The sequence below is a fragment of the Jaculus jaculus genome, chromosome 7 (assembly GCF_020740685.1).
Source record: "Jaculus jaculus isolate mJacJac1 chromosome 7, mJacJac1.mat.Y.cur, whole genome shotgun sequence".
Lineage (NCBI taxonomy): Eukaryota > Metazoa > Chordata > Mammalia > Rodentia > Dipodidae > Jaculus > Jaculus jaculus.
The window spans coordinates 30092746-30118892 of NC_059108.1; the positions used below are offsets into that span (position 1 = coordinate 30092746).

General features: G+C 43.3%; 1 protein-coding gene across 1 annotated transcript in view; it reads left to right on the top strand.

The window, feature by feature from the left end:
- Cryl1 (crystallin lambda 1) overlaps positions 1 to 26147 on the top strand; it is a 171671-nt gene that overhangs the window by 134158 nt on the left and 11366 nt on the right. The window contains exon 5 of the mRNA XM_004670546.2: positions 6754 to 6948. Within this exon, the coding sequence (XP_004670603.2) occupies positions 6754 to 6948 (195 nt within the window). The remainder of the gene's footprint in view (positions 1 to 6753; positions 6949 to 26147) is intronic.

Consider the following 26147-nt stretch of genomic DNA (forward strand, 5'->3'; position numbering starts at 1 on the left):
TACAGCTTGAGGGTTCCAACCATTGTGGCTGTGGGAAGCCTGGGAAGGGCTGAGCTGTAAATCTCAAGGCCTGCCCCTCCCCCGTGACCCGCGTCCTGTAGCTAGGCCTATCTCTTAGCCGCTTCCTCACAGCAGCCAGCTGGGGACTGGTGTTTTAACACATGAGCCAGTGAGGGACATTTCACAGTTCAAGCACGACAGCATTCCTTATCAGAAATTCTTGGACTAGTAATGTTTCTGATTTTGGAGGTGTTTGAATTTTGGAGTGTTTGTCGACTACTGGCACCTCCTCACTCTCAGCGGCTGCTGCTCTGAGGCGGAATGGACCTGCTTTCCGTCCTAGGCTTGGTCCCTCCAAAGTCAAACACTGCCCCCGACCTGAATTGTCAGCATTCCCTCTCTTGCCTATCTGCACTATAGAAAGGACCCTCCTGGCTTATGAAAGCAGTGTTTCCACCACTCTGGGCCACTGCTATGTACCCAAGTTGGTCCTAGTTCTTTAGAGTAACTCTCATGATTGTCTGAAACCCAACTGCTCATCCTAAAAGCTCAAACTGAAGTATTTTAGAAATCTGAAATGTACTGAGCATTGACATAGTGCTCAACAAAGCTTTAGGTTTCAGAGTATTTCAGATTTCAAACTTTTTAGGATTAGGGATATATCCCAAAACATCTGACTTCCTTAGCTTTCCTGCCCTAGCAGGCTGCTCTCGTTTCCTGCAGTCATGTTGACCTCATAGTCAGGACTTCAGCATCATTCAGATTGTTTAGAAACTACCACCAAAATTCTGGACAAGCTATTTCCTTCCTTTCTGCAGTTTAAAAAAAAAATTATTTGCAAGGGTGGGTGGGAAGAAAGAGAGAAGGAGAATATGAGACTATGAGTGGACATAATCAAGGCCTCCAGCCACTGCAAACAAACTCCAGATGCATATGTCACCTTGTACATCTGGCTTTACATGCATACTGGGGAATCAAATCCAGGTCTTTAGGCTCTGCAGGCAAGTGCCTTAACTGCCGAGCCATCTCTCCAGCTCATAATTCTGCAGTTTAACTTGATGGACGGGAGACTTCTGATTCTCTTTGCTCTCTGTCATGCTCATTACCTTCCTCTGACTAGCCAGAAGGTCAGTAGCCTGAATAATGACATTTCTCTCCTAAATCACACTCTTTCCATTATTGCTCACTTTTGCTTATTTAATTAAACACAAACAACATAGTTAAAGTAAGGCCAAACCTCCCTGGAGCTGGGCCTGGTGACTCATGCTTATAATCTGAGGCTGAGGCAAGAGGAATGTTCATAAGGTTGAGGTCAGCATGGGCTACAGAGATTCTGTCTCAAAAAACAACAGGGCTGGAGGGATGGCTTAGTGGTTAAGGCATTTGCCTGCAAAGCCAAAGTACCAGGTTTCCTTTCCCCAGGACCCATATTAGCTAAATGCACAAGGAGGTACACACATCTGGAGTTCATTTGCAGTGGCCAGAGGCTCTGGTGCGCCCATCCTCTCTCTCTCTTTCAACTTCTCTTCCTCTTTCTCTGTCAAATAAATAAATAAAATATTTTTAAAACAACAAAAAAAGTAAAGTAAAGAAAAGAAGAAAACCAAAAATCATTTCTGGAATGGGCCTGTGATGTAGGAGTTGCCTAGCTTGTATAAGGTCCTGTGTTCCGTTTCCAGCAACACACACAGACACACAATTTCTCTTACTGCTCTTATAAAGTATTTAAATTTTTTAAAATTTATTATTTATTTATTTGAGAGTGACAGACAGAGAAAAGAGGCAGATAGAAAGAATGGGTGCGCCAGGGCCTCCATCCAGTGCAAACGAACTCCAGACGCATGTGCCCCCTTGGGCATCTGGCTAATGTGGGTCCTGGGGAACTGAGCCTCGAACCAGGGTCCTTAGGCCTCACAGGCAAGCACTTAACCACTAACCATCTCTCTAGCCCTTATAAAATATTTTTGAATTAAGGCAATTCAGATCCCATAGGCTAGCCATCTTTGAATTCTACAACCTCTAGGGAAATGGGGGAACCTGAATGAATATGTTGGACAGGATTTGAGGAGTCACAGCTCCTCCCTTTCCCTACGGCCAGACAAGAGAGGACAAGCATCCAGCTCATAGCTTCAGCACTGCAGTTCTCAGTGGTCTTTGCCTGGGCAGGAAGTCAGAGGGCAGAGGAGTCAGATTCATGCCCCTGCAAGGCCCTGGCACAAGTGAATATTCACCCTCACATAGGGATGCCAGCATGTTAGGACAGCCTCTTATTATCTCAGGCACCCTTTCCAGGGGTAGGGCAGGATTTCTGGTCATCTCAGCCCCAGGGGTTAGCAGAAGGCTTGGTGTGTGCTGCCAGCTTCGACTAGTTCAGAGGAGCTTCAGTGTCAGCCTCCTAGGTCAGGCTTCCCAGTGGCTGAGGATGCAGCCCAGGAAGGAGGTGTTCGTGCCTCTGCCCTTCCTCAGGTGTTCTTGCTCAGATGTGCTCATGACAACTCTTCTCCTATGAAGAGGATTCCAGAATTCCTCTTGGGGTGGGGTGGGGTGGGGTGGGGTGGGAAGGGAAGTACTTAGAGACAGTGTGGTGGGAGGGGTGTGGAAGCTGAGGAATGCCTGGCAGGTGTTTCCCATCGTAGTGTCTGTGGTTCTTTATGGTATCAGCCACACATCAGGACTGCAGAACTTTCTACTTAGTTTAGCCCAGAGCTTTCCTTTCGTCCCTCCTCCTGATCTGCTTGGAAACCAAGGTGGTGTGGAGGAGCTGATAGGGACCTCTCAATGCTGTGCTCTGAGGACCAGGCTGCATAGAAGGAGGCAGGTGCAGATTAGGCCCTGAGGAGGTTTCTGGTCAGCTGCTGAGCTACAGAGCTGCCTGGAATTCTTTCTATGAGGACCTGCTTCCTCGAATAAAGTAGCAGATACCCATGCCGTATTGCCTGCTTATACATGCTAGGATGGTGCTGTCCCATTGAGTTCCATCTCCAACCGTGTTTTACTTGATTTTGAGACACAGTCTTGCCATGTAGTCCAGGCTGGCCCCAAATCTATAATCCTCCTCCTTCTGTCTCCCAGGTGCTGTGCTGGGGTCACGGGTCTGTGCCATTTCGGCTGGCTTTCTGTGCTTTTTTTGCTGCCTTACTCCACCGTCCAAAATGGAGTTGGCTCTGGTGTTTCACATTCTTGCTGCTGCTGTATGTACCCTGTGTCCTGCCTCCTGGCCCCTAGCGGGAGGAGGGCTGAGTACAGAACGTATTTCCCAGAAGTGGGGAGAGGGGTTGCTCTTGCTGCCTGTTCAGTGGCTGTCAGTGGCCCACTGTCTCTGGAGACTGTGGACCCCGCCACTGACCTGAGGAAGGAGCTGCCTCTGGGCGATACAAGCAATGAATTGCACAACAGCTGCAGCCAGTCATACTTGACCTGTGCCCTGCCATGCCCTCCCTACCAGCTGCACCATGTTCCAAAGTGCCTGCTTCCCTCACAAAACCTACTGCTGTCGCTCTCTACTGCATGAAAGTAAGCGACCATTGCTGCCTGTCTCATCTCTGATCTCATGGTCAGGGGCCAGGTCATCCGGCCTGAATGACATGATCCCTGCTGGAGCTGACTAGAGGCTCTTCCATGCAGCTTGCAGCTTGCAGGTTGTGCCTGGAACAGGAATATGGAGCAAGTCCATTTCAAGAGGCCTAAGGGCCCAGTCTCTATCAGTGGCATGCCTCTTATACTGGCTGTGGGGGACCGCTGCAGAACTTTGAAGTGGAGGGGCTGTGATCAGTGCCCTACTTTAATTTTCTTTTTACTTTTAATCATGATACCATACACATATAATCGAATCGACCATTTTAAGGGTGGCATTAAGTGTACTCACGCCCGGGTGCCTTCACTGACCACCTGTTCCAGAATGAATGAATCTCCCCGTGGTTCCTGCTACCTTCTCTTTCCTGCCCCTGGGAGTGTATCAGGCTTCTGTTTTCCTGAAGGTATCTTCTAACAGGAGCAAGGAGGCAGGGAAGAGAGAGTACCAGAATGTGAGTTGGAGTCTGGGCCCTGGGTCAAGGGTGGTAACAGCAGTGTTTTTTTTTTTTGTTTGTTATTGTTGTTGTTGTTGTTGTTATTTAAGACACATGTACTGTAGACTGGCCTCGTACTTACTGTGTAGCTCACGCTGGTCTGGAACTCCTAATCCTCTTGCTTTAGCCTCCTAAGTGCTAGGATTACACGTAGGAGCAGCCATGCCCAGCCAGGAGTTTATATATATATATATGGATGGAACTTAGGCAAGAAAGCCCCACAGGGGCCAAGGTTTCTCTGCTGGAACTGATTTCATGTGGGGATATGATGGCCATGGAGATTGGAGGTAGAGAGAGAGCCATCTGCACTGGGGCCAAGATGGCAGGCTGCTTGTGTGTAGTGTCCGGGGAAGGTGTCCTGTGCACAGCTGTGCATGTGGCCACGTGGACAGGGCTGGGAACCGTGTGAGACACACATGCATGCCTAGGTGCCTTTGTGTCTTAATGGTGACACCCAAGGAGTAGACAGAGACAGAGGCCAGCTGTAGCAGCTTGGGGGGAACAGTATCACTGAGAGAAGAGTGGGTGGGCAGCTGCAGAGTCCAAGACGAGGAAGTTGCTGAGTCCTTCATAAAAGTGCTTTTTAATGGAAGTTTTCTGATACACTGATATATCAGTCAACAATGGATAGCATGTAAAGCAATAGTCCAATAACCTATGACCATTATATGGTGGCTCTCTTGTAATCTCAAGCACAGGTAGATAACTGGAGTTCAAGGCCAGACTGGCTATATAGTATGAGACCCTGTTCCAAAAAAAAAAAGCCTAAAAGTTATATGACCTAGTGATAAAGTAGCTGTGTTACTTATTGTAAGTACATTCTCTGATGTTTCACACGATGGAATCACCCACGGAGCATTCTCAGAACACACTGTGTGATACATGTCTGTTTTGTCTCCATCTGTTTTTGCCACCTGTGACACCATTTTGCAAAGGCCTAAGCCCAGCATTTCTGTTTTATACTAAGGTAGAGTTCATCTGATGCAGGTTTTCATAGTCATGAGTTTTTTGTTTTGTTTTGTTTTGTTTTGTTTTTTGTTTTTCGAGATAGGGTCTCATTCTAGCTCAGGCTGACCTGGAATTCACTCTGTAGTCTCAGGGTGGCCTTGAACTCTCAGTGATCCTCCTACTTCTGCCTCCCGAATGCTGGGATTAAAGGCGTGTGCTACCACATCCAGTAGTCATGAGTTTTTAAAAGGGTCAGAGGTTAAATAAACATTTTTATAAGAATTCAGCAGGAGACCAGAGATTGGATTCAAACATTGAGTTGCAAGTTATTTATTTAAGGGTGATAAAGGAATATAGCCCAGCCTAGAGCTCTTAACAAGCATAAATTAAGGCCCTGGGTTCAATCCCCAATACTGACTAAAAACACCCACAACTATGGGGTAGGCATGGTGACGCATCCCTGTAAACTCAGTGCTTGGAAGGCCGAGACTGGTGGGTCTCTGTCAGTTGAGGCCAGCTTGGATTACCTATTGAGTTATACACCAGCGGTTGATACTTAGAATTTATCTCAAAAAATAAAATACAGAGCCAGGCGTAGTGGTGCACGCCTTTAATCCTAGCACTCGGGAGGCAGAGGTAGGAGGATTGCTGTGAGTTCAAGGCCACCCTGAGACTCCATAGTGAATTCCAGGTCAGCCTGGGCTAGAGTGAGACCTTACCTCGAAAAACTAAAAAAAAAAAAAAAAAAAAAAAAATTTATATATATATATATATATATATATATAAAATAATATAATATGTTATATTTATATAACATATAAATAAATTAAAACTGAGCTCTAGGTAGACTAGTTGCCTCTGCAAGGTAGTACCCTTAAGTTTTCTTTCTCTCTGCTGTAGAAGTCCTGGTAGAGTAGGTGTTTGTGTATCCACCCACAGTCGCCATCCACGTTCAGAGGGAAGGACCTTGGCAAGCTTAGCTCTGGGACCAGGTGGCGGAGGTTCAGGTTAGTTAGGTACTCCCAAGGAATCTTTTTTTTGGCAGTCTGATAGTTCTTGGTGGTGAATAGCCAAAGAAAGTTTCTCAATGTGGACCAAGGAAACCAGAGGTGAAAGGTTAAGTACAGGGCAACACTAGAATTTCTACCAGGGTCTAACTCATGGAAAGAAAACCTTTCACGGATGGAGGCCCTCATTTTGTAGCATAGAAGTTGGCTTAAAACTCACTATGTAGCCCAAGCTGGCCTCTACCTAAAGGCAATTCTGCCTCACCCTCCCAAGCTTTGGGATTACAAGCATGAGTCACCATGCCTAGCTGTTCTGTTCATGTTAACACAGGCACAGGAGAATGGCAGAGCCTGAAGAGACAAGGTTGGGAAAGTGGCTCTGGAGGGTGGGGATGGGTAGTAGCTGTGAATATGACAGTTGTTCACAGAAAATTGTTCCTATCAGACTGGGGGCCTGAAGATGAGCCTTAAGTATATATAGGATGCAAGGTATAGCTTGTGTGTTGGTTTTCTTTTTATGAATAAAACCATAGAGTTCTCTATACAAGTTATTTTTCTTCTTTGTACTTGTATTTCTTTCTCCAGTGTCTTTCATTGTATTTGGAGCACGAAGTCTTTCACAATTACTCCTGTTGCACTTGACCCTCTGAAATAGATGACTAGTGTGGGTCAGAGCAACACCCCCAGAGCTATGGCTGTGACCCCTTTCCTCTTTCTGTCTTTCTCCAAAGGTGAATCCTCCATACTATGTTCCTCTGGTCGAGCTGGTCCCTCACCCGGAGACGGCTCCAACCACGATGGACAGAACCCATGCCTTGATGCGGAAGATTGGACAGTCTCCAGTGCGAGTCCTGAAAGAAATCGATGGGTTTGTCCTCAATCGCCTGCAGTATGCCATCATCAGCGAGGCCTGGAGACTGGTGGAGGTGCGTGTCTTGCATAAACATTTGCCCTCCCTCCTTTCTTCCCTCCCTCCTTCTTTCTTCCCTTGCTTCCGTGGTTGAACAGGACAGAGTCACTTACTGGGAACTGATAAAGTCACAGGACACTCAGTGTTCCTGTCTTATTCTGCAGGCTCAAGGCATTCCCTTTGGAAATGGAATATACAATGGCAGTTCATTGTTTTAGAGGTTTCTTTATCACAGCCATAATTTGATGTCAGGGCATGATGTCAGACTTCTCTTCTGTTCTTTCAAAGCATTTTCACAAAATTACCTGTATGCATCATGCTGTATTTTCCCACAGGCAAATTTTTAAATGTTAACTTTTTTCCAGGGGAAAAAATTTTGTATAAAACATACCTGTATAACTTGGGGGCATGACGTATGTACATACACACACACACACACACACACACACACACACACACACACAAGGCCATATGTATCCCTTACTTCTATGATTTATGGATTCAACTAACCATGGGTTAAACACTGGAAAAAATTTGTCTTTTCTGAACATGAACAGATTTTTTTCTTGTCATTGTTGCCTACACATTTCAATATACCATTTGTATAGCACTTATTGTATTAGGCATTACAAGTCATATAGATGATTTTAAAGTAGATGGAAGCCAGGCATAGTGGTACATGCCCGTAATCCTAGCATTTTAGAGATGGGATGCTCAGGAATGCAAGATCATCCTTGGCTAAATAGCATGTTTGAGGCCAGCCTAGGCTACATGTGACCCTGTCTCAAACAAAAACAAAGAAACAAACAAGAAAGTATTTGGAAGGATGTGTGTGGTTAGTATGTAAATATTAAGCCATTATATAAGAAACTTGCCCATCTGTGGAATTTGGTATCCATGACAGTCCTGGACCTACCCCGTGGATACCAAGGGCCAATTGTGTAGATGTTGCCACTGTGTATGTTTACCCTTATCCTTTTATTAAAGGGTTTACATGTGAGCACACATAACCTAGATGCATGTACTCTCATGCACATGGTATGATGGTCTATGGTTCTTGACAGGAAAGAAGTCTAAGCAGCTGTAGGACATGGAAGGAAAGTTTTAGGTGTCACTCAGCTGGTCTTGCCAAGCTTCTGCATAGTTCCAGTGAACCACAGCCCCAGCCATGGTGGAGGCGCATGATAAAGCCTGTGAGGGACTGCGCAGTCCACAGATGAGGAGTGCAGTTCTAGACTAGGACGGTTAGTGCTAGGTGTGGTTGTCCCACAGTTCCTGGTTGGGATTCAGGGCTATCTATCAAGCCTTGCCTGTGATAGGAACCAGAAAGCAATTACACCTCACCGTTTGTGGGTGTTGTGCTTCTGCTCAACAGTTCCCCTAAACCTAGCAGATGTGCTTGATGTTGCAACCCTCCCACTTACTTCCCTGTTAGATTCATCATGTGACCCCACTTCCCTGTGCACTGGCTGTACACTAGGTTCAGTGCTGTGACTCAGTGTTTAAACCTGTTTTACACTCCTACACCTGCATGATACATGCTGGGATTTCACAGCGACCAGTCTTTATGTCTTAATACTTGCAGAATGTCTTTGAATATCAGTCAGTGTCTGGCTGTTTTAAAGAAACACTGCACTTCGAGCACTTCTTTGAGATCTGTTTAAAATATACTAGAGCAGCAATTTAATAGATTGTAAGAAGAATTCAATGCGCTAGTAAAATATGGCAGAGGTCTTATGGCTGGTTTAATTTTTTATTTGTAAGGTAATCTAGTGCCTTGAGTTAAATCTTTCTTGGTCTACTCTGAAAGCTGTGAACCAACACCAGAAAGAATTTGGAGACTGGTATAAGAATTGGGCAGGAGAGATTCATAAAGAATTCTGTTTTTGACCACATGGTAGAACTGGTTGCAGATTGGAATCCAAACCGGGATTTTGGTGTCTCTTCCTGTTTTAGAGGTCTGCAGGGGCCATTGACTTGGCTGCTCTGGAAGTTCTTACTGGCTTGTGTTGTCCATTCTTTTCCAGGGGCTCATGGCAAACTGAGTGTAATACTTTTTACTGACTGGCAGAATGTTCTCACTGATGGATTTCAGGAATGATATACTTCCAAAAAAAGTGAATCCTACATGTGTTTCTGAGTTGGCTGGTGTGGAGACTCATGTCTGGTGTGAGTGCTAAAATCTGCCACAGTGTTAGTTGGTACCCATGTGAGAAAAGGCCAACAGATACGGGAAAGTTAAGGAAGTGTGAGTGCCTAGAAGATAGTCTGCATTCAAATGCAAAGGTGATCTGCCCATGGTTAGGCCCAAACTGCAACTGTGTCTCTGGGCTGTGAGGATCCAAGCTTGGGGCTAGGCACATAGGGATGTAGAAGGAGGTGAGGCCTCTTTTAGTGGGCCTTCTTTCACTGGGCTGCACTGCAGTATCTCTTTAGCTGGGATCCAGGAAATTTGCATACTGTATGTGTTACCTACTCCTGGAGCAGTTATTGGCATGGGCTTGAGTGCCAAGAGGGACACCCTCATTTCTGTAAAGCTCCTGGGTTGGGCAGCAGGTCATGGTTCATCTTGAGGTGGCTCTGGAGAAACTCTCCTCACAATAACTATGCCAGATGCAGAGTATCTCCCACGTAGAAGGCAGAGGTGTGTCTGACACTGTACCCATTAGCTGTATTGGCTTAAGGATACTTACTATTGTATGGATTTTATGTAGGAAAGGCCACACAGCTTGTGGTCTGATGCCTCTTCAAATGCTGCAAAGTCAGCAAAGGTTAGAAAACCTCTTCAGAGCCCCCCCTCCCACACTGCAAATCTGCATACGGAGCCTTGGTCCAGGTCCAGGCCAAGGTTAAATGATGCCTGACTCATAACTTTGGAGTCAGTTGAACATTTGAATTTGTACAGAGATTTGGAGTTTTACAAGTTTGCGTCAAAACTTTAAAACAACGTTAATATATAAAAAGAGAAGAAGGCCATGTTGTGTTCATTTTAGGTCTACATCAGTGATGAGGTCTTGAGAGCCTCTGTGTCTCTGGATATCTGGTTTGGTAGGAGTTGAATGTTCTCTGTGTCTATCTCCTTCACCCTTGTGCTGATACCAGGTTAACCAAGAAGGCAGCATTCTTGCTCATTTTCCCAATTACTCTTGGTTTCAGCTTGGGCCCTGTTGAGGTGCAATGGGCTGATTCTCTCCTCAGGATCTGCATCCATCTGAAAAAGTAAAGCAAATTCCCCAATGGAGAGTGAAGTCAGCACCGAATAAATGGATAACCATTGTTATTTTAGAATTTAATAGGTGTAGACCCTCTTGTAGCCCACAATTGGTGGGAACTTAATAATGTAAAGCGGGATCATTTTTTGGATATGGTTCTGACTTGTTTTCCAGTTCCAGCAACAAACCAAACATGGCTCATGGATATTTGTAGAAAAGGGGGTGGAAAGATTGTATTGGGTCATTATGCACAGAGACATTGCCTCTTACCCATAACTGATGGCTAACTCCACAATGCATGACCCATATTCCCCAATGAGGAGGGTCCCTGCGGAGGGGCGTGGAGGTTAATGATGGTACCAACATGACTATACACACTATGTACATAACTAATAAAAAATATGCCTATTTAAAAAAAAAGAGAAGAAGGCCTGGAGAGATGGATTAGGAGTTACGGTACTTGCTTGCAAAGTCTGGGGACCCAGGTTCAATTCCCCAGTACCCATATAAGCCAGATGCACAATATGACAAATTTGTCTGGAGTTCATTTGCAGTGGCTGGAGGTACTGATGTCCCCATTCTCTCTATCTATCTGCCTCTCTCTCTCCAATAAATAAATAAATAAATAGTAAACAGAGAAGAATTTAGGCTAGTTTTGTAGTGACTGTTTTCAACACATTTTAAGTTCAGAAGTTCCATAGGCTTTATAAGGCTGATTCATTTTTGTTTGCTTATGCTCTCTTGCTCTCTGTCACTCTCTCTGTCACTTTTTTTTTTTTTGAGATGAGGTCTTGCTATCAGTCTCAGGCTTACTCATTATGTAGCCCAGACTAGCCTTGAATTTCTGATCCTTCTGCCTCTGCCTCTCGAGTGCTAGAATTACAGGCATGTGTCACCAGGCTTGGCCAGGAGCTGCTTTCTGCAAGTAAGGCTTGGGCTGGATTTTACTTGTAGTCAGAAGTGGTAGACACTTAGCTGAGCTTCTGGATGTGAGGTGGCTCTCCCCAAGGACTCTGTCTCCTTGTCCTTTGGATTTGCAAAGCATGTTGAAAGTGAGCAGAGCTCTTCTTGCTTGGCCTAAGTTTGGTGTATTCATTGGTTGTGGCTGGGGTAATTTCAGAGTAAGAAAGGTACCAGGTTACTTGGTTTCAGGAATGAAAAAAGCCTGTTGAAAATGGGCCTATGAGTCTCTGTCCAGGAATCCTGGTGCTGGATCAGCAAGCCCGGGGAGGTATTACCTTCCCTATCATCTGTATGTGAGCAGCTCTGAGCAGATCAAAGTTAGGCATGCATTTGCCAAGCTTGGACCCTAATCTAGGATTGGGCTGGAGTAGGAGAAGCAGTGGACCTGAACAGAACAATGATGGTGTTTCCATCCATCATAGTGGTATTTTGAAGGTGATGTGGAAAGAGCACATGACGCTACCTGTCTCTTGTTGCTGTTGGTACCAAGAATTGCATTGATTGATTGGTGTTGAACCAACTTTGCCTGGAATAACTCCTACTTGGTCATTGTTTATTTTTTTTTAATTTAAAATTTTGCTTTTAATTGACAAATAATTGTGCTCATGGGATACACTGTGGTTATTTGATATGTGTACATTTGGAATAATACCAACATAACTGTTACAACCTTTGCTTCACATACATATATACTTCAAACCCATTCTTTGAACAGTTCTGAGCATCACTGTTAACTGTGGGCACCGTGCTGTGTCATAGACCTTGAAAATTTATTCTCCTGTCTAATCAAAATTTCATACTTTTTGGACAATGTATTCTTATTACTTTTTTCCTATCCCCTTCCTGCTACCTGGTTCTAGGAATTCATTTTTTTTCCTTTACATGCCACTGAGTGAGAGAATGTTGCATCTGTCTTTCTGCCTGGCTTAGTTGCCTTAGAATAATGTCCATAGTTGCTGGGAAATGACTGATTTCTGTCATTTTTATGACTGAATGATATTCTCTTATGTACATATGTCATATTGTCTTTACCCAGTTTCCATTGATGGACACATAAACTTATTCCATATCTTAGCCAACATGGATATAGCTTCAATGAATATTAGAAGATAGGTATCCTTTTAACATACTAATTTCAGTTTGTTTGGATCTAGACCAAGAAGTGGGATTATTAGATCAGCTGATGGTGCTACTTTTTATACCTTTTAGTGTTTTGAAGAGTCTCCATTCTATTCTCCATAATGGTTCTTCCAATATACACTCCCACATGGTGTGTCATTCATTTTAGACATTGCTGAGTTCAATTTGTTTACATATTATTGAGAAATTTTCACATCTAAATTCATAGGACATAAAACTTATCTGTAGTTTTGTGTTCTGTAGTCCTTTGATTTTGTCATCAAAGTAGTTCTAGTTGTATAAAATAAGTTGTGAAAATTTCCCGTTTTCTGCTTCCTGGAAGAGATTATACAGAGTATTTTCTTAATTCCTCTTAAATGTTTTGTAGAATTCGCTAGTGAAATCATCTGGACTAGAGAATTGTTTTGTAGGAATTTTGAATTAGAAATTCAATTTCTTTAATTTTAAGACTGTTTTTCATCTTGATTGCATTTGGATGGTTTTTTACTCGCTGAGAAATGGATCTTTTTTTTTTTTTTCGAGGTAGAGTCTCACTCTGGTCCAGGCTGACCTGGAATTCACTATGTAGTCTCAGGGTGGCCTTGAACTCACAGTGATCCTCCTAGCTCTGCCTCCCAAGTGCTGGGATTAAAGGTGTGCGCCACCACGCCCGGCTGGATCATTTTCTTTTAAGGTAGTGAATTTATGAGCATAAAAGATGTTCATGGTACTATGTTTTAAATCATTTTGATGGCTTTAGAGTCTATAATGATATCTCTGGTTTTAGTCCTGAAGTTGGTGATTTGTGTCTGGTTTGCTCTTCTTTGTCATTTTGTTAGGAGTTTATCAATTTAGTTGATTTAAAAAAAATTTTTTTTGTTTATTTATTTGAGAGCAATAGACAGAGAGAAAGATGGGGAGAGAGAGAGAATGGGCGAGAAAGAGAGAGAGAATGGGTGCGCCAGGGCTTCCAGCCACTGCAAATGAACTCCAGATGCATGTGCCCCCTTGTGCATCTGGCTAACGTGGGTCCTGGGGAATCGAGCCTTGAACTGGGGTCCTTAGGCTTCACAGGCAAGCACTTAACTGCTAAGCCATCTCTCCAGCCCAATTTAGTTGATTTTATTTTGAGAAGCAAAACCATGTCATTAAACTTTCTATTATAGTAGCAAAATACCTAAGATAACTTAAGAGGAGAAAAGGTTTATTTTGGCTTATTATTTTGGATGGTTCAGTCTGTGGCCGGATAGTACCTATTGTAAGCCGGCACAGCCTGGCAGAAGTGTCACACAGGAAGCCTGTGCACTTTTTGGTGACCAAATAATTTTGTTTGTTTGTTTTTGTTTTTGAAGGTAAGGTCTTGCTCTAGGCTTAAGGCTAGACTGTAAATCACTATGTAGTCTCAGGGTGGCCTCAAACTCTTGGCGACCCTCCTACTTCTGCCTCCAAAGTACTGGGATTAAAGGCATGTGTCACCACGCTCAGCTAACTATGTTTTTGTTTTGTTTTGTTTTGTTTGTTTTAAAAAGGAAGAGTTGCTAAGCGTGTATTTGGGAGGCAGAAATAGGAGGATCACTGTGAGTTCAAAGCCACCCTGAGACTACATAGTGAATTCCAGGTCAGCCTTAGCTAGAGTGAGACCCTACCTTGGGGGAGGGGGAGGAAGAGTTGAGGGAAGGGTCCCAGTATCCCCTTCAGGAGCATATTCCCTATGAGTTCCCTCTAGGTTCTACCTCTTAAATGTTCTACAATCTCCGATAGTGCTAAGTGCTAAGGTCTTAATACATTGGCCTTTTAAGATCTATCTATACTGTATAGCAAAACATTTTTGTTTCATTGACTTGAGTCTATATTTTTCTTTTCTTTTGTTTTTCTTTCAATCCCAGTCACTAATTCTGGAGGGCATCTTTGAGTTTTTGCAGCCAAGAAACTAAGAGAAATTCTAAAAAAGGGCAGGGTGGGGTGATGAGAGAAGACTCCCCTTTGTGGGTGTGTCTATTGTAGGTGCTTGTGAAAGGGTTATATTTCTGTAGCATCGTTTCTAGGTAAGAAATAGAGAGCACTGGAAATAGAAGCACTTTTTTTTGGTCTTTGTATATCCTGGGCATGACATGCTATCTTCCATCTTTTGTTCACTGTCTGTCCCTACGCAGCCTATAAGTACCTTAGACCCTCTAAAACAGAATGATATCCAAGGATATGAAAGATCTGATAGGGCCTATAGCATTGTTTCTAGATGCTGATTCTTTTTCAATTTTTAAAATTTTTTTCCCCTCCTCTTCTAGTTTGGCTCCACATTGGAACAAAGCAGTGAAAAGGTCTGGCTACAACAGTCTAGTAATACTTAACCTCACTTGCCCAGAGCAGGCAGAATCACTGGGTGACGAGATCCTGTTGGCTGGGAACATAATTTCAAGTTCATACTCCTGAGGCATTGACACAGTGAAGGAAGTTGTGTTATGATGAAAACCTCTGTGACAAGACAATAACTGCGTTTGTTGACCATATTGTTTCCCATTGGGGCAAGGTAGGTGGAAAAGCCAAGGATGAATCATGAAGTCATCATTAGCTTCTTAGTCTGTTGCCTTTTTTTGGTGGTGAGGCTTGGAAATTGTTTACCTTGGGTGTCATTCCTTTATCCTTCTGAGCAGTATAATCTCTAAGTAAGATTCCTGTTTTTAGGACTCTATGGAGGTGAGAAGAGAACATCCCCCCTTACCCTTGAGTGATTTGCTGAGATGAACTGATGAGAGAGTTACAGAAGAAAAGACATTTGAATTTGTTAACATGCCTGGGAGAAATGTCAGGGAGGCAGTATGTACTCTGAACTTTTCTTCATGGGGAGAGGGAGATAAGAGAACACAGGTCATATTTAAGAGGTAATAATTTATAGGTGTAAAGAATGACCTGGAAGGCAGACAGTAAACCATTGTAAACCATTCTTTTTGGAGGTTAAGTAGGAGACAGATGACTGCTTGTGACAAAGTCTGTTCAGGGGTGGTGGCATTCTTAGTCTTCCTTCCTGCGATGGGTTAGTTTAGTTAATGAAACCTCAGGGAGGCTGAGGGCAGTCATTTTCCTCTTGGTGTGTCTAGTCTTTAGGCAGGTTAAAAAAAAAGTCAGACTAGTATTTCTCAGCATGTGCTGGTGAAGGCCTGTAATATAAAGTCAGCATACCAAGGTGCCATGCTGCGGGGAGATAGTATATGCACCCTTTGCCACTGAATTGCAGGGAGTCAGTTGGCCTCCTGACTTGCCACAGAAGGTGTGGTCTGTGGCATCCAGGACTTTATCAATGAGCTTCATTTCAGACATGAGTTCCAACTGCTAGGAGATGTACATAAAGATCTTCCAGAATCATGTAGTCAGATTAGCAGATGAAGTTTCTGGTGAACAGTGCCATATGTGTTTGTTGATTATCATTTATGTGAAGATGCTGCAGGAATTAGGAGTCGGCATGTCCCACCCCACAGAGTGTTTGCTCATCCTTGTCCTCTTAGTCTTTGAGGGATTTCAGAGCTTGCAGAGTGCTTTCCTCTCTATTTCCCATGGTTTTCCAGATCTTTTAAAATCAGTCCGTTTTTAACTTCAGGAGTGGCGCATTGTTATTTTTACCTACATAGGTCATGGAACTGACCAAGAAGTTAAATATCTTGTTCCACATACTACAGCCTGGTTGAAAATTGACACTCACACCCAGCCCTCTCTGGAGCATGGTCCACATTCTTGAAACAGAGATAATGGATCTTTTTTCTTACTGGGCTACATTGAGGACTAGCCTGGGGTCTGTGTGCAAGGACTTAGATAAGTGTCTGGCACACAATTTATGAGGGTATCTTCTGAATCCATTCTTCTTTATGGTGAGCAGCTGTCACCAGGGACACTCTGAGCTGAGGTGCTCATGTCCTGTCTGTACAGGTGATACACCTGAGGGCTTCCTGGGCCTCACCTGGGAGCTTACTAGAAATGCAGCCTTCTGGATCCTCCCATACCTGCTGAATTAGAATCTGCATTATGACAAGCTGGGAGATGGTTATAGACATCAAAGTTGGAGAAACCTTGATTTATAAGCCTTGATTTCCCTGAGGCCTGGGTCCTAGTCTTGATATATTATGTTTTATCTGTTTTAAGATAAACTCTTTAGTGGGGGAGGACATTTGAACACCTCTCCTCAGTCAGCCTACAGCTGATGATATATTACAGCAGATGGTGTCCTTAGTTGTATTGGCAGCACTTTTTCCTACTTAATCGAACATTTAATACTAATTACTTCATAGAGTTTGAATTTCACTGAGATAGACTGTATTTCAGCCCCTCAGCTATTTGTTTCTCTTTGTTTTTCTCTGCCTACTTCTATGTGTTTTATTTTGTCTCTGCTTTTATCTGGGACTTAGGCTTATAATAGAAACTAGCTTCTACGTAATGAAGATTCACATGATATGATACTGTGTGACTTTCAGGCCTGTGTTAAGACACTGAATACCTCTGGATGTCCCCAAAGATATATGAAAGTTGATTTTTTCTAAAAGACTTAATTGACTTCTCATTAAAACATAAACACTGAGAGTGTAACTCAGTTAGTAGAGTATTTGGCTGGCAGACATGAGGCTTGGGTTCAGTTTCCAGCACACAAACTGGGTATAGTGGTACACACCTGTAGTCCCAGTACATGAGAGGTGGAGGCAGGAAGATCAGAAGTTCACGGTCATCCTTTGCTACAGAGAGAGTTCAAGGCCACAATGTCAGTCTGGGCTACATTAGAACATGTCACAAGCAAACAAAGATAAACACATTAGAATAAACAAATGAGAGAGATTGTAACTGTTCAGAGGATGAAAATTCTCTTCCACATCACAAGCTCCTCAGCTAGACACTGTCTCACTTGAATTTGCTCCGAGACTAACACCTCGTTGCATTGCTCAAAGACTCAGCACCAGCCACATCTAACTCTTTGATTTCCCAAGCAGTGATGTGCATTGTGATTATATCTTCCTGTTAGGAAGAGCGAGCCTGTGTGGACAGAAGCAGGTAGCTGGAGGATGAAGAACCAAGAAATGGCACTCCCATCTGTGGTTGGGCTATAGTTCATAGCTGTGGCAAGGGATAGCCTGCTTGCTGTTCAGGAATGTGGGGCCCCTAGCTGCCAGCAGCATGGAGAAGCAAGAGTATCTGATTAACTGAAGATTTCAGAAATGAGGGCAAGACAGCTGCCCACAACATCTGTGTGATCAGTGTGTCTTTTAGCCAACAGGTTTTCAGAGGGTATTAGAGAGTTTTCTTTGGTTTAACTCTTGTCACTCTTTCGCCCCAGTGAAGGTGACAGTGGCTGAAGCCCATCATGACTCTTAGCTCTGTCTAGCAGCTTCTTAGTCCAAGAACAATACCACAGCATGTCATTGAGACTGCAGGGCTGTTAGAGCTGATGTATCCCATGTAACTGCCATCATGAATTCAAGACCATGTGGAGTTCTAGACTAGAGACCCTGCCTCAGGAGGAAGAGGGGGAAGAATGGAGGGTGAGGGGTAGGAAGAGAGACCTGTAAGTGAAAATGCTGCTACTATGTGACCATACTAATCCTCATCAACAGGTGATCAACGAGTGGTAAATGGGGGATTCAGTTCTTCTAGTTTGAAGATGGGAAATTAATAGGCAAAGGCATTGGGTCTCTGAAATGGAGGCAAGGAGGGAGAAAGGTGTTCCCATTAGAGAAGGCACAGGGCAGGGAGGTGATAAGCACATCTGTGTGGCCTTGTCTTGTGGGATGCCAACTTTTACCAGCTGCAGGTGGAAGCCAACATGGGGTCATGGGGGGTTTAAACATTGAAGGTAACTTTGTTTTTATTTTTAGTCTTTTGAGACAGTCTTTCTGTATATCCCAGGTTGGTTTAATACCTGCCACCCTCCTGCCTTACCATCTTTAAAAAAAAATTATTTTGTTTACTTGATAGAGAAGAAGGGAAGGAGGGAGGGAGAGAGGGAAAGAGAGAAGGGGGGAGGGAGATGGAGGGAGGGAGGGAGAGAATAGGCATACCAGGGCTTTCAGTTGATGCCAAATGAACTCCAAATGCATGTGCTACCATGAGCATTCAGCCTACATGGGTCCTGGGGAATTGGCAAGCGCCTTAACCACTAAGCTATCCCTTGAACCCCTTTTCTCCTCTTCTCTTCTCTTTTCTCTTTCTGCCTTACCTTCTTAAGTGTGAGGATTAGAGGCATTCACCCTCATGCCCAGACCTGCCAGGTCATTATGGAGTACAGAGGTTTGTGCTATTCTGCTTTTATTTATTTAATTTTTGGTGGTAGTGTGGCTATACTTTTTGGCTCAAACTTCTTTGTACAAATTTTATTGCTGGAAGATGCCGTAATTAAGGTAGAAGTTAATTTGAAATTCTCTAACATCTGCAACTTAGCGATCTTCATGTTGGAGTAAAAAAAATTTTACATTTCAGATTTTTTCATGAGGGACACTCAACTGGTAGTGTACACAAATATTTTAAAATTTGAAAAACTCTGGAATGTGGTGCGCTTACATTTCTTAGCATTTTGAAAAATACTCAGTCTAGGAACTGGCTCAGCCAGTAAAATGCTTGCCTTGAAAGCACGAGGACCTGAGTTCAGTCTTCAGAGTCCACATGTAAATGCTGAGCATGGTGATACACATCTGGAATCCCAACACTGGGGACAGAGACAGCCTAATGGACCAGCTCCTGGCCAAAAAGTTATCTCATTTCTCAAGGGAAGTGGATGGCATTCCTCAGGATAACACCCCAAGTTGTTCCAGAGAAGCCAGAGCTTCCACATGCACATGTAGCCATGTACATATGGAATTCCCCTATACACACGTGCACATGCACACACATACACATAAAGTAATAATAATGATGATAATATACTCAGCCTGTACACTGCCTTTGATGATATGTGATAATAAAATTACTTAAATTCCTCAAAGTGGTGGGTTCTTTTTGTTCTTTTCTTTGATTTAAGGTTAAGACCTTTCTTTCCTTTCATACTCTGTAATTGTTTTTTTCCTCTATGAAAACATTCTAATACAAGATACTAAGAAAAAACACCCCAGGAATTACCACAGTGGCTCAAAAAGCTCTGGATCACTGCTTTATTAGGATAGCCTTTTTACCTTTTTTTTTTTTTTTTGGCTTCTTATTTTTAAACTTTAATGAAAATTCAAGGGGGAAAATACACATTGGGTTTGCCCTACCTCAAGTCAAGCTGCTTCCTTTTCCTTGGATTCTCATCCAGTTCCTATTATGAGCACTTAACCCCAGTTTTTATTTATCCATTTTTAAGTGGCTTCATGACCTTTCACTGATTTGATTTGTAAAAACCTGAGTGTTTCTCCCATTGAGGCTTGCTTTGAGGTGCTTCACGTTTCCTGTCCCAGTTGTGCCTCAGTGACCTCTTTGTACCTGTGCCTTTTCCCTTCAGTCTTTCCATGGAGTAACCTGGTGGGTGGGCTCAGCGGGCTAGAGAGTGACATTGTTACCACGTATTAAACATGGCCAGAAACCTGGTGCATTTGTCGAAGGTGAGACTCACTTCTCTTACAACCCACAATGAACATGGGCTTTCTGGGTCCACCATCTGGACCATTGGTGGCCACCTGCTGTTTCTCACAGTCTGCCCCTGAACTCTGACTCCTAGGCGTCCTCTCGGAAGGCTCTTGACAGGACGAGTGTTTAATGAGCATGATTTAGTGTTCTGTTGCATCAGCCAAGTGTGGCAGCTTTTTTACAGTTAGCAAAATCTTCCCAAGTCATTCTGCAAGAATGTCTGTGTCCTGCTTCCAAAAATGACTTGTAGGTGTTGGCAAGAGGCCAAGACACTCACAAAGCCAACCACAAGCCTGTGAGTAAGAGAGGGGCAGCCCTCAGCCATCCTTTATTTTCTCCTTATTAAGATCTCCTGTTGCCTCACCTCTTCCCTAGAAGGTGGAAGAGGTGGGGATGGTTGGGCCAAGGCGTTTTTGCCCTTGTTTCTTTGTGTTGCATGGAAGAGAAGCAATGTGTGGTAAAGAAAACAGAAAATGGAAATATGTAAGAACATGCCAGTGGCAGGAACTAATGCACAGTCATAGTTCATCTCTCATGGGTTTCATGAAGCCTTGTGAACGTTCTCAGTTTACATGACCAGCACTGTAGTTACTGAGCTATGGAGTCCAAAGGCGTCTCAGTTTCAACTTCCAGATCTAGAACTCTCTTCTTCTCTTTCTATACTATTTTTAAGGGCTTTCACAGATTGGAGCATCTAAGAGGGTCAGTCCCACACCTTGGCTAATACTGAAGATATTTTATAGACTAGTCAGTATTCTTGTCCACTGTATCCTTGAACATTTTAGGAAACCCAGAGATTGCTGAAGCTTAAGTTAATTCCATCTAATAGAGATTGAAGTAGCCTCTTGGTCTACTGACCAAGTAATCTCTTCTTGGTGGTCTTTAACCATAACAGAACAAACCCAGCTTCTTTTCTGTCCTCAGATGACTCATGGTGGCAGAGTCCCACGATTCACTGTACATCTCATACAGTGAAACTTACCCAAGATAAAACCTTTTCCTACTTCTCACCTTACATTTTTCTGTTGTTTCCGGAAAGACAGTAGGTTTCCACCTAGCAGTTCTGGTTGAGGGGCATTCATACGGAACCCCATCTCACATGCCTGGGAAATAAGTATAGTTTCTCCATGGTTAATGTGGTGGTAAGGCTAGGAGTATTGACTTAGAAAAAACTTGATAACTCAGGAGATAGTATATGAAAAGCAACAAAATAACAAAAAAAATTTTAAAAGGAAGTTTTAAAAAATTAGACAAGAGAAGGTAGTATGCATAAAAATGAAAAAAGTGACTAGAGTAAAGGAAATCAACTACATTAATAGTCCTTAGATGTGTCTCCTCTTCTCCCCAGCTCCGAACACACAGAAGTGCTAGATCGAAAGTATCTGAGGGGCAAAACACGCTTTGACTATCTGCCCACGTGAGGACAGACAAGCCTGTCTCTTTGGTCAAACAGTCTGAATGTGGCTGTTGAGGAGCTTTGTGTATCAGCCAACCTGAAGTAAAGGAGATTATTCTCTATAGTGTGGGTAGGCTATATCCAAGAAGTCTTAAAAGGTAAACCAAGGCCTTGTTGAGGACCTCTGGACTGCAGGTTCTGCCTGGGTTGCTGCCTGACCTTCTGTTCTATGGATTTTAGACTTGCAAGCCCCATAGTCACATAAGACAGTTCTTTGAAATAAACTTTATATACATTTTTGTACAGTGGTGGTCTATGTCTATGGATTCTCCACCAATTCAACCAATTGCACATTGAAAATATTCAGAAAAATTGAATCTGTAATAAACATGTACATGCTTTTATTCTTACAATTACCCCCTAAACAATATGGCATAGCACTTATTTACACAGCATTTATATTGCATTAGCCATTGAAATCACCTATAGGTGACTTAGATTATATGGGAGAGCTTTGCTGTGGATGAATGATGGAGTGAACTACCTTCTTCCATTATGATGAAGCTTTCCCTGGAATCTTTACACTTACAATAAATGCTTTCCTCCCATAAGCTGCTTCTGGTCAGGTGTTTGTTCCAGCAACGAGAAGGTAATTGCAACAAGAAATTTGGTATAGGAGGAATGTGGTTGTTGGTCTTTAGAGACAGATTTGCAGGAGGAATATGAAAGGATTTGAAACCCTGGCCTAAGAGACACATTCCAGTGCTGTACTCAGAGACTGATGGACCATTCTATTCAGAGTTGAGAGACCTAAACACAGAAATAACTGTGGACTTTGTATGCTGGGTTTATGAGGGAAAGAAAGAATTTTGTCTAGTCTGGGCTGGAAGCTGTTTATGAGAGAGGCTTGCTGCATTCTGCCTATGTCATGAGAACTTGAGCAGGGTTGAATTTAGAAGAAATGGACTGGTGTGAGCAGACAGATATGGTACAGGAAGAAATGAAAGTCTAGCTGGAGACTATAGCTGGCTTCAGCTGCAATTGTTTGAGAGATTACCACTATTGAATTGAGATTGGGGCAGCTGTTGTGCATTAGAACAGACTTTTTTGAAAATAGGGGACCTATAGGAAGAATGCTGAAGGAGTATCCTGCTTACAAAGTCAGCTTTATTCCTCCATGAATTAACCAAATTGGTAGCCTACCTAGAACTATGGGAGTGTAACAAGTGTAGGAAAAACGGGTCTTTGGATGTGCAATGAGGTTTTATTGGAGATGGCCACTGGGCGATGTGAGTCATGATTGTTGGAGTCTCTGCATGGAGAGCCTCTTGGAGCCATAGGTTACGGCAGAGACACAGGGATTTTATTTTATTTTTTTATGTCTTTTTCAAAAATTTTTTTGTTTTATGTTTATTTATTTATTTGAAAGTGACAGACAGAGAAAGAGGTGGGGGGGGGGGGTAGAATGGGCATGCCAGGGCCTCCAGCCACTGCAAAGGAACTCCAGACGCATGTGCCCCCTTGTGCATCTGGCTAACGTGGGTCCTGGGGAACCGAGCCTCGAACCGGGGTCCTTAGGCTTCACAGGCAAGCGCTTAACCACTAAGCCATCTCTCCAGCCCAACACAGGGATTTTAGACATGCCAGGAGAGCTGCTGGCTCAAGATAAATTGTTACCCATACTGTAAGCAGCCCAGCTGGAGGAACAGAATTAGAATCCCAAAGACTTTGTCACTGGTTACAGATGTTGATCTTGGAGCTACATGATTTGATGTTTTCCCTGCTTGTTTTAGATACTGTCTTGGCTCAATTTTTCCTTTAACTATTATCTTTGCAATGTGAATGTTTATATTATGTTCTTTTGGTTTTACAGGCTTTGAGTTAAGAGATCTTAGACTATGGGGATGTTTGAACAGTGTTGGGATTGATAAAACCATGGGGGCTTTTAAAGTTGGAATGAATGGATTGCAGTTTTTCATCTTGGATGGACATCAGTTTATGGGGGCCATGAATAGAATGTGATGGTTTGAAACAGATGTTCCCCATAAACTCATGTGTTTTCAATGCATGGTCCCCAACTGATGTCAGTTTAGGAGGTTGTGCCTTGCTAAAGGAAGTATGTTGCTAGGGGTGGGCTTAGGGTTGTTATGGCCAGCTCCCTCTCCTATTGCTGTTGTCCACCTGCTTTGGCAGAGGTGATGTCCAGCCTCTGCTCATGCCATGCATTGGCCTGCCATCATGAAGATTCCATGGACACTGTCAGCCAAAATAAATTTTTCCTCCCATCAGCTGCTTTTGGTTGTGTGCTTGTACTAGCAATGAGAAGGTAACTACAACAGTGTACAGGATTCATGCAAATAATGTAACATTTTATTTGAGGGACTTTGGTATTGGGTGAAGGATGTTCTGGAATCAGTCTTCCACAAGGATGAGAAAGAGAGTGAGTGTGAGTTTCCTACTGATTCTGTCTCTAGCAGGATCCTTTCTGGTATCACCCCAAACCTTTATGGGGTTTGGTACAACCCCAAACATTTTAATTATGCTTAAAATTATGCTTAGTGGTTGGGCACTTTATTTACTTTTTGTTCTTCTATTTCATGGATGACAGTCTTGTACTTCCCCCACCTCCCCACCCCCCAACCTGGGCATTTATTTTAGCATGCCAGGTGCTAAACATGTGCTTGCATGGGTGTTAGTGGATTGTGCTAAGTCCTACGTTTTAGCTAAAGAAAATTGAGGCAAGACATTTTTCAATGTAAGAAGATTCTTTATCTGTCTAGGCCCTTTTGGCCCCATTATTTCTCAGACCATGGTACAAAAGCCAGGTTCTGAATGAACAGTGATCAGTGTTCATTGCTTTGTATGAGTTTTTAGGTCTGTTTTAACCACCTGGGACTTTTCTTTGTATATGTGTCTTGAGAGTTTTACCACGAAATGGAGGAAGTACTATAGATAGCTGTTCTGATAAATGTGAAATTGGGCTGGGGTTGGGTTCCACTCTTCAAATCAGTGTGCTGGCTCCATCCAGTTTCCAGAAGCCATTAGTTAGTTCAACATTTCAATGTAAACACTTGTTTCTGCCTATGCTACCACCACGATTCTTCATTATATAGGTTATAATTCTGGGTCACAAATGCCTTGGAATTTTGGGTGGAACTGACCTTAGGAGCAGAACTGAGCATCAACACATCCTGGATGTGAAGCCTTTCACTCAGCAGCTACAGTACGGTGGCTTCCGGAGGGGTCTGTGCATTTGCCTCGGCGATATGAACTGTCAGTCATTAAGGAACCGAGATGGATGGAAACACCCGTGGACATTTTCTACCTCTAGATTTTGCTTCTTGGTAAAAAAAAAAGAAAAACTTTCAGAAATCTCCTTTACTAATTCCAAATGCAGAAGAAAGAAATACAGAAGTGAAGATGGCAAACTTGTTTCCTTTCTCTGTCTTGTTCTATGGGGAATAGTGAAATAGTGAGTGATGAGAATAGACAGAAGTTCTCTAGATGAAATAGGAAGAAGAGGTGGACAGCTGAGAATTGGGGGCCATGTGGCTCCTTCCAGTGATGCTCTGCCTCCTCAGGCCGTAGTCTGGGTGCACTTAGCTCAGATGATGTCAGTCAAAACTCAGCTGCTCTTGGACTGGGGGTGCAATGCAGTGGTAGAGTTGCCTTGGCTTGCATTCCCAGCAGAAACAAAACACAACTGCTCTGGTGGCTCATCTTTTGTGTATTTTGAAGTCCTTTGAAATCAGTTCTAAAAGTTACCCAATCCCTTTGTAGAAGAAGTTGATTGCATTACAAGTGCCTGGTGACTTCTGCATTTGCATCCTTCACAGTTTCAAGCCTAAAATGAAAACTTCAGGCATCTTGGAATGTTGACCTAGAATCCTGTGCTGACAGAAGAATCCACTGCCTGCCTGGCTGCCTTTCATAGCAGCCCCGAGCCCACAGAATGCAGGAACCCACAGCCCAGCCTTCAGGCCGGCTGGAGAGAGCGCCTCTGCCTGCCCCAAGAGCTTGTCAAGCAAGAGGCAGATGGGAAGGGTGGTTCACATTGGATGGTTTTCTCCATGGTTCTGGGCATTACTGTGAGCTTTCTATGGATTCTTTCTTCCCTGGCTGGTGCTTCTCCCTCACAGTTTTGTTTTGAGGAGTGAAAGGAAGCACTTGTCAGCATGCAAGAGAACTGAATAAGTGACTTTGCTGTTCTTTGCAGTTTCAATGAACACATGCTAGAATTATCAGCAGTTTTGCAAGCTTCATGGCATACTGTGTTGGAAAGACACTGAGCAATGGGAACACTTCTGCACACCATGCTGGAGGCAGTACACATGATCTGTGCTTTGGAGAGTGAGTTTGCAGTGCCTTATAAAATGGAAAATGGAGGATTGTCTGTTTTAGGTCCCAGCAGTTTTCCTCAGATGCAGACCAAAGCTGTGTTCCAGAATGTTCTCTGTTGCCCTGTGTATAGTACTTTCATACCAAAAACAACTCAGATACTCAGAAGCAGCAGGCTGGACATGTCACCAGTGACTTTTATGTTAATTTTTGGTTATTTACTTGAGAGGGAATGCATGTGTGTGTGTATGTGTGTGTGTGCATGCATGCATGCGTATAAGCCAAGGCCTCTGCATTTGTAAATGAATTTTAGATACATGTGCTACTTTGTGCATTTGGCTTTACATGGGTTCTTGGGAACCAAACCCAGACCACTAGGCTTTGCAAGCAAGCACCCTTAACTGCTGAGCCATCTCCCCAGCCCAACAGTGACTTTTATACCTCAATGAGAATGAACAAGTTATAGGTGCATTTAAAAAATTAATTCCTTTTTTTTTTTGGTGTTTAGGATGGAACCCAGGGCTGTGCACATGTTACGAGAAAGTTAAAAACACTATTGAGACAAAGAAGCAAGTCCCATAAGAATACATACCATATAATTCCATCAACTAGGAG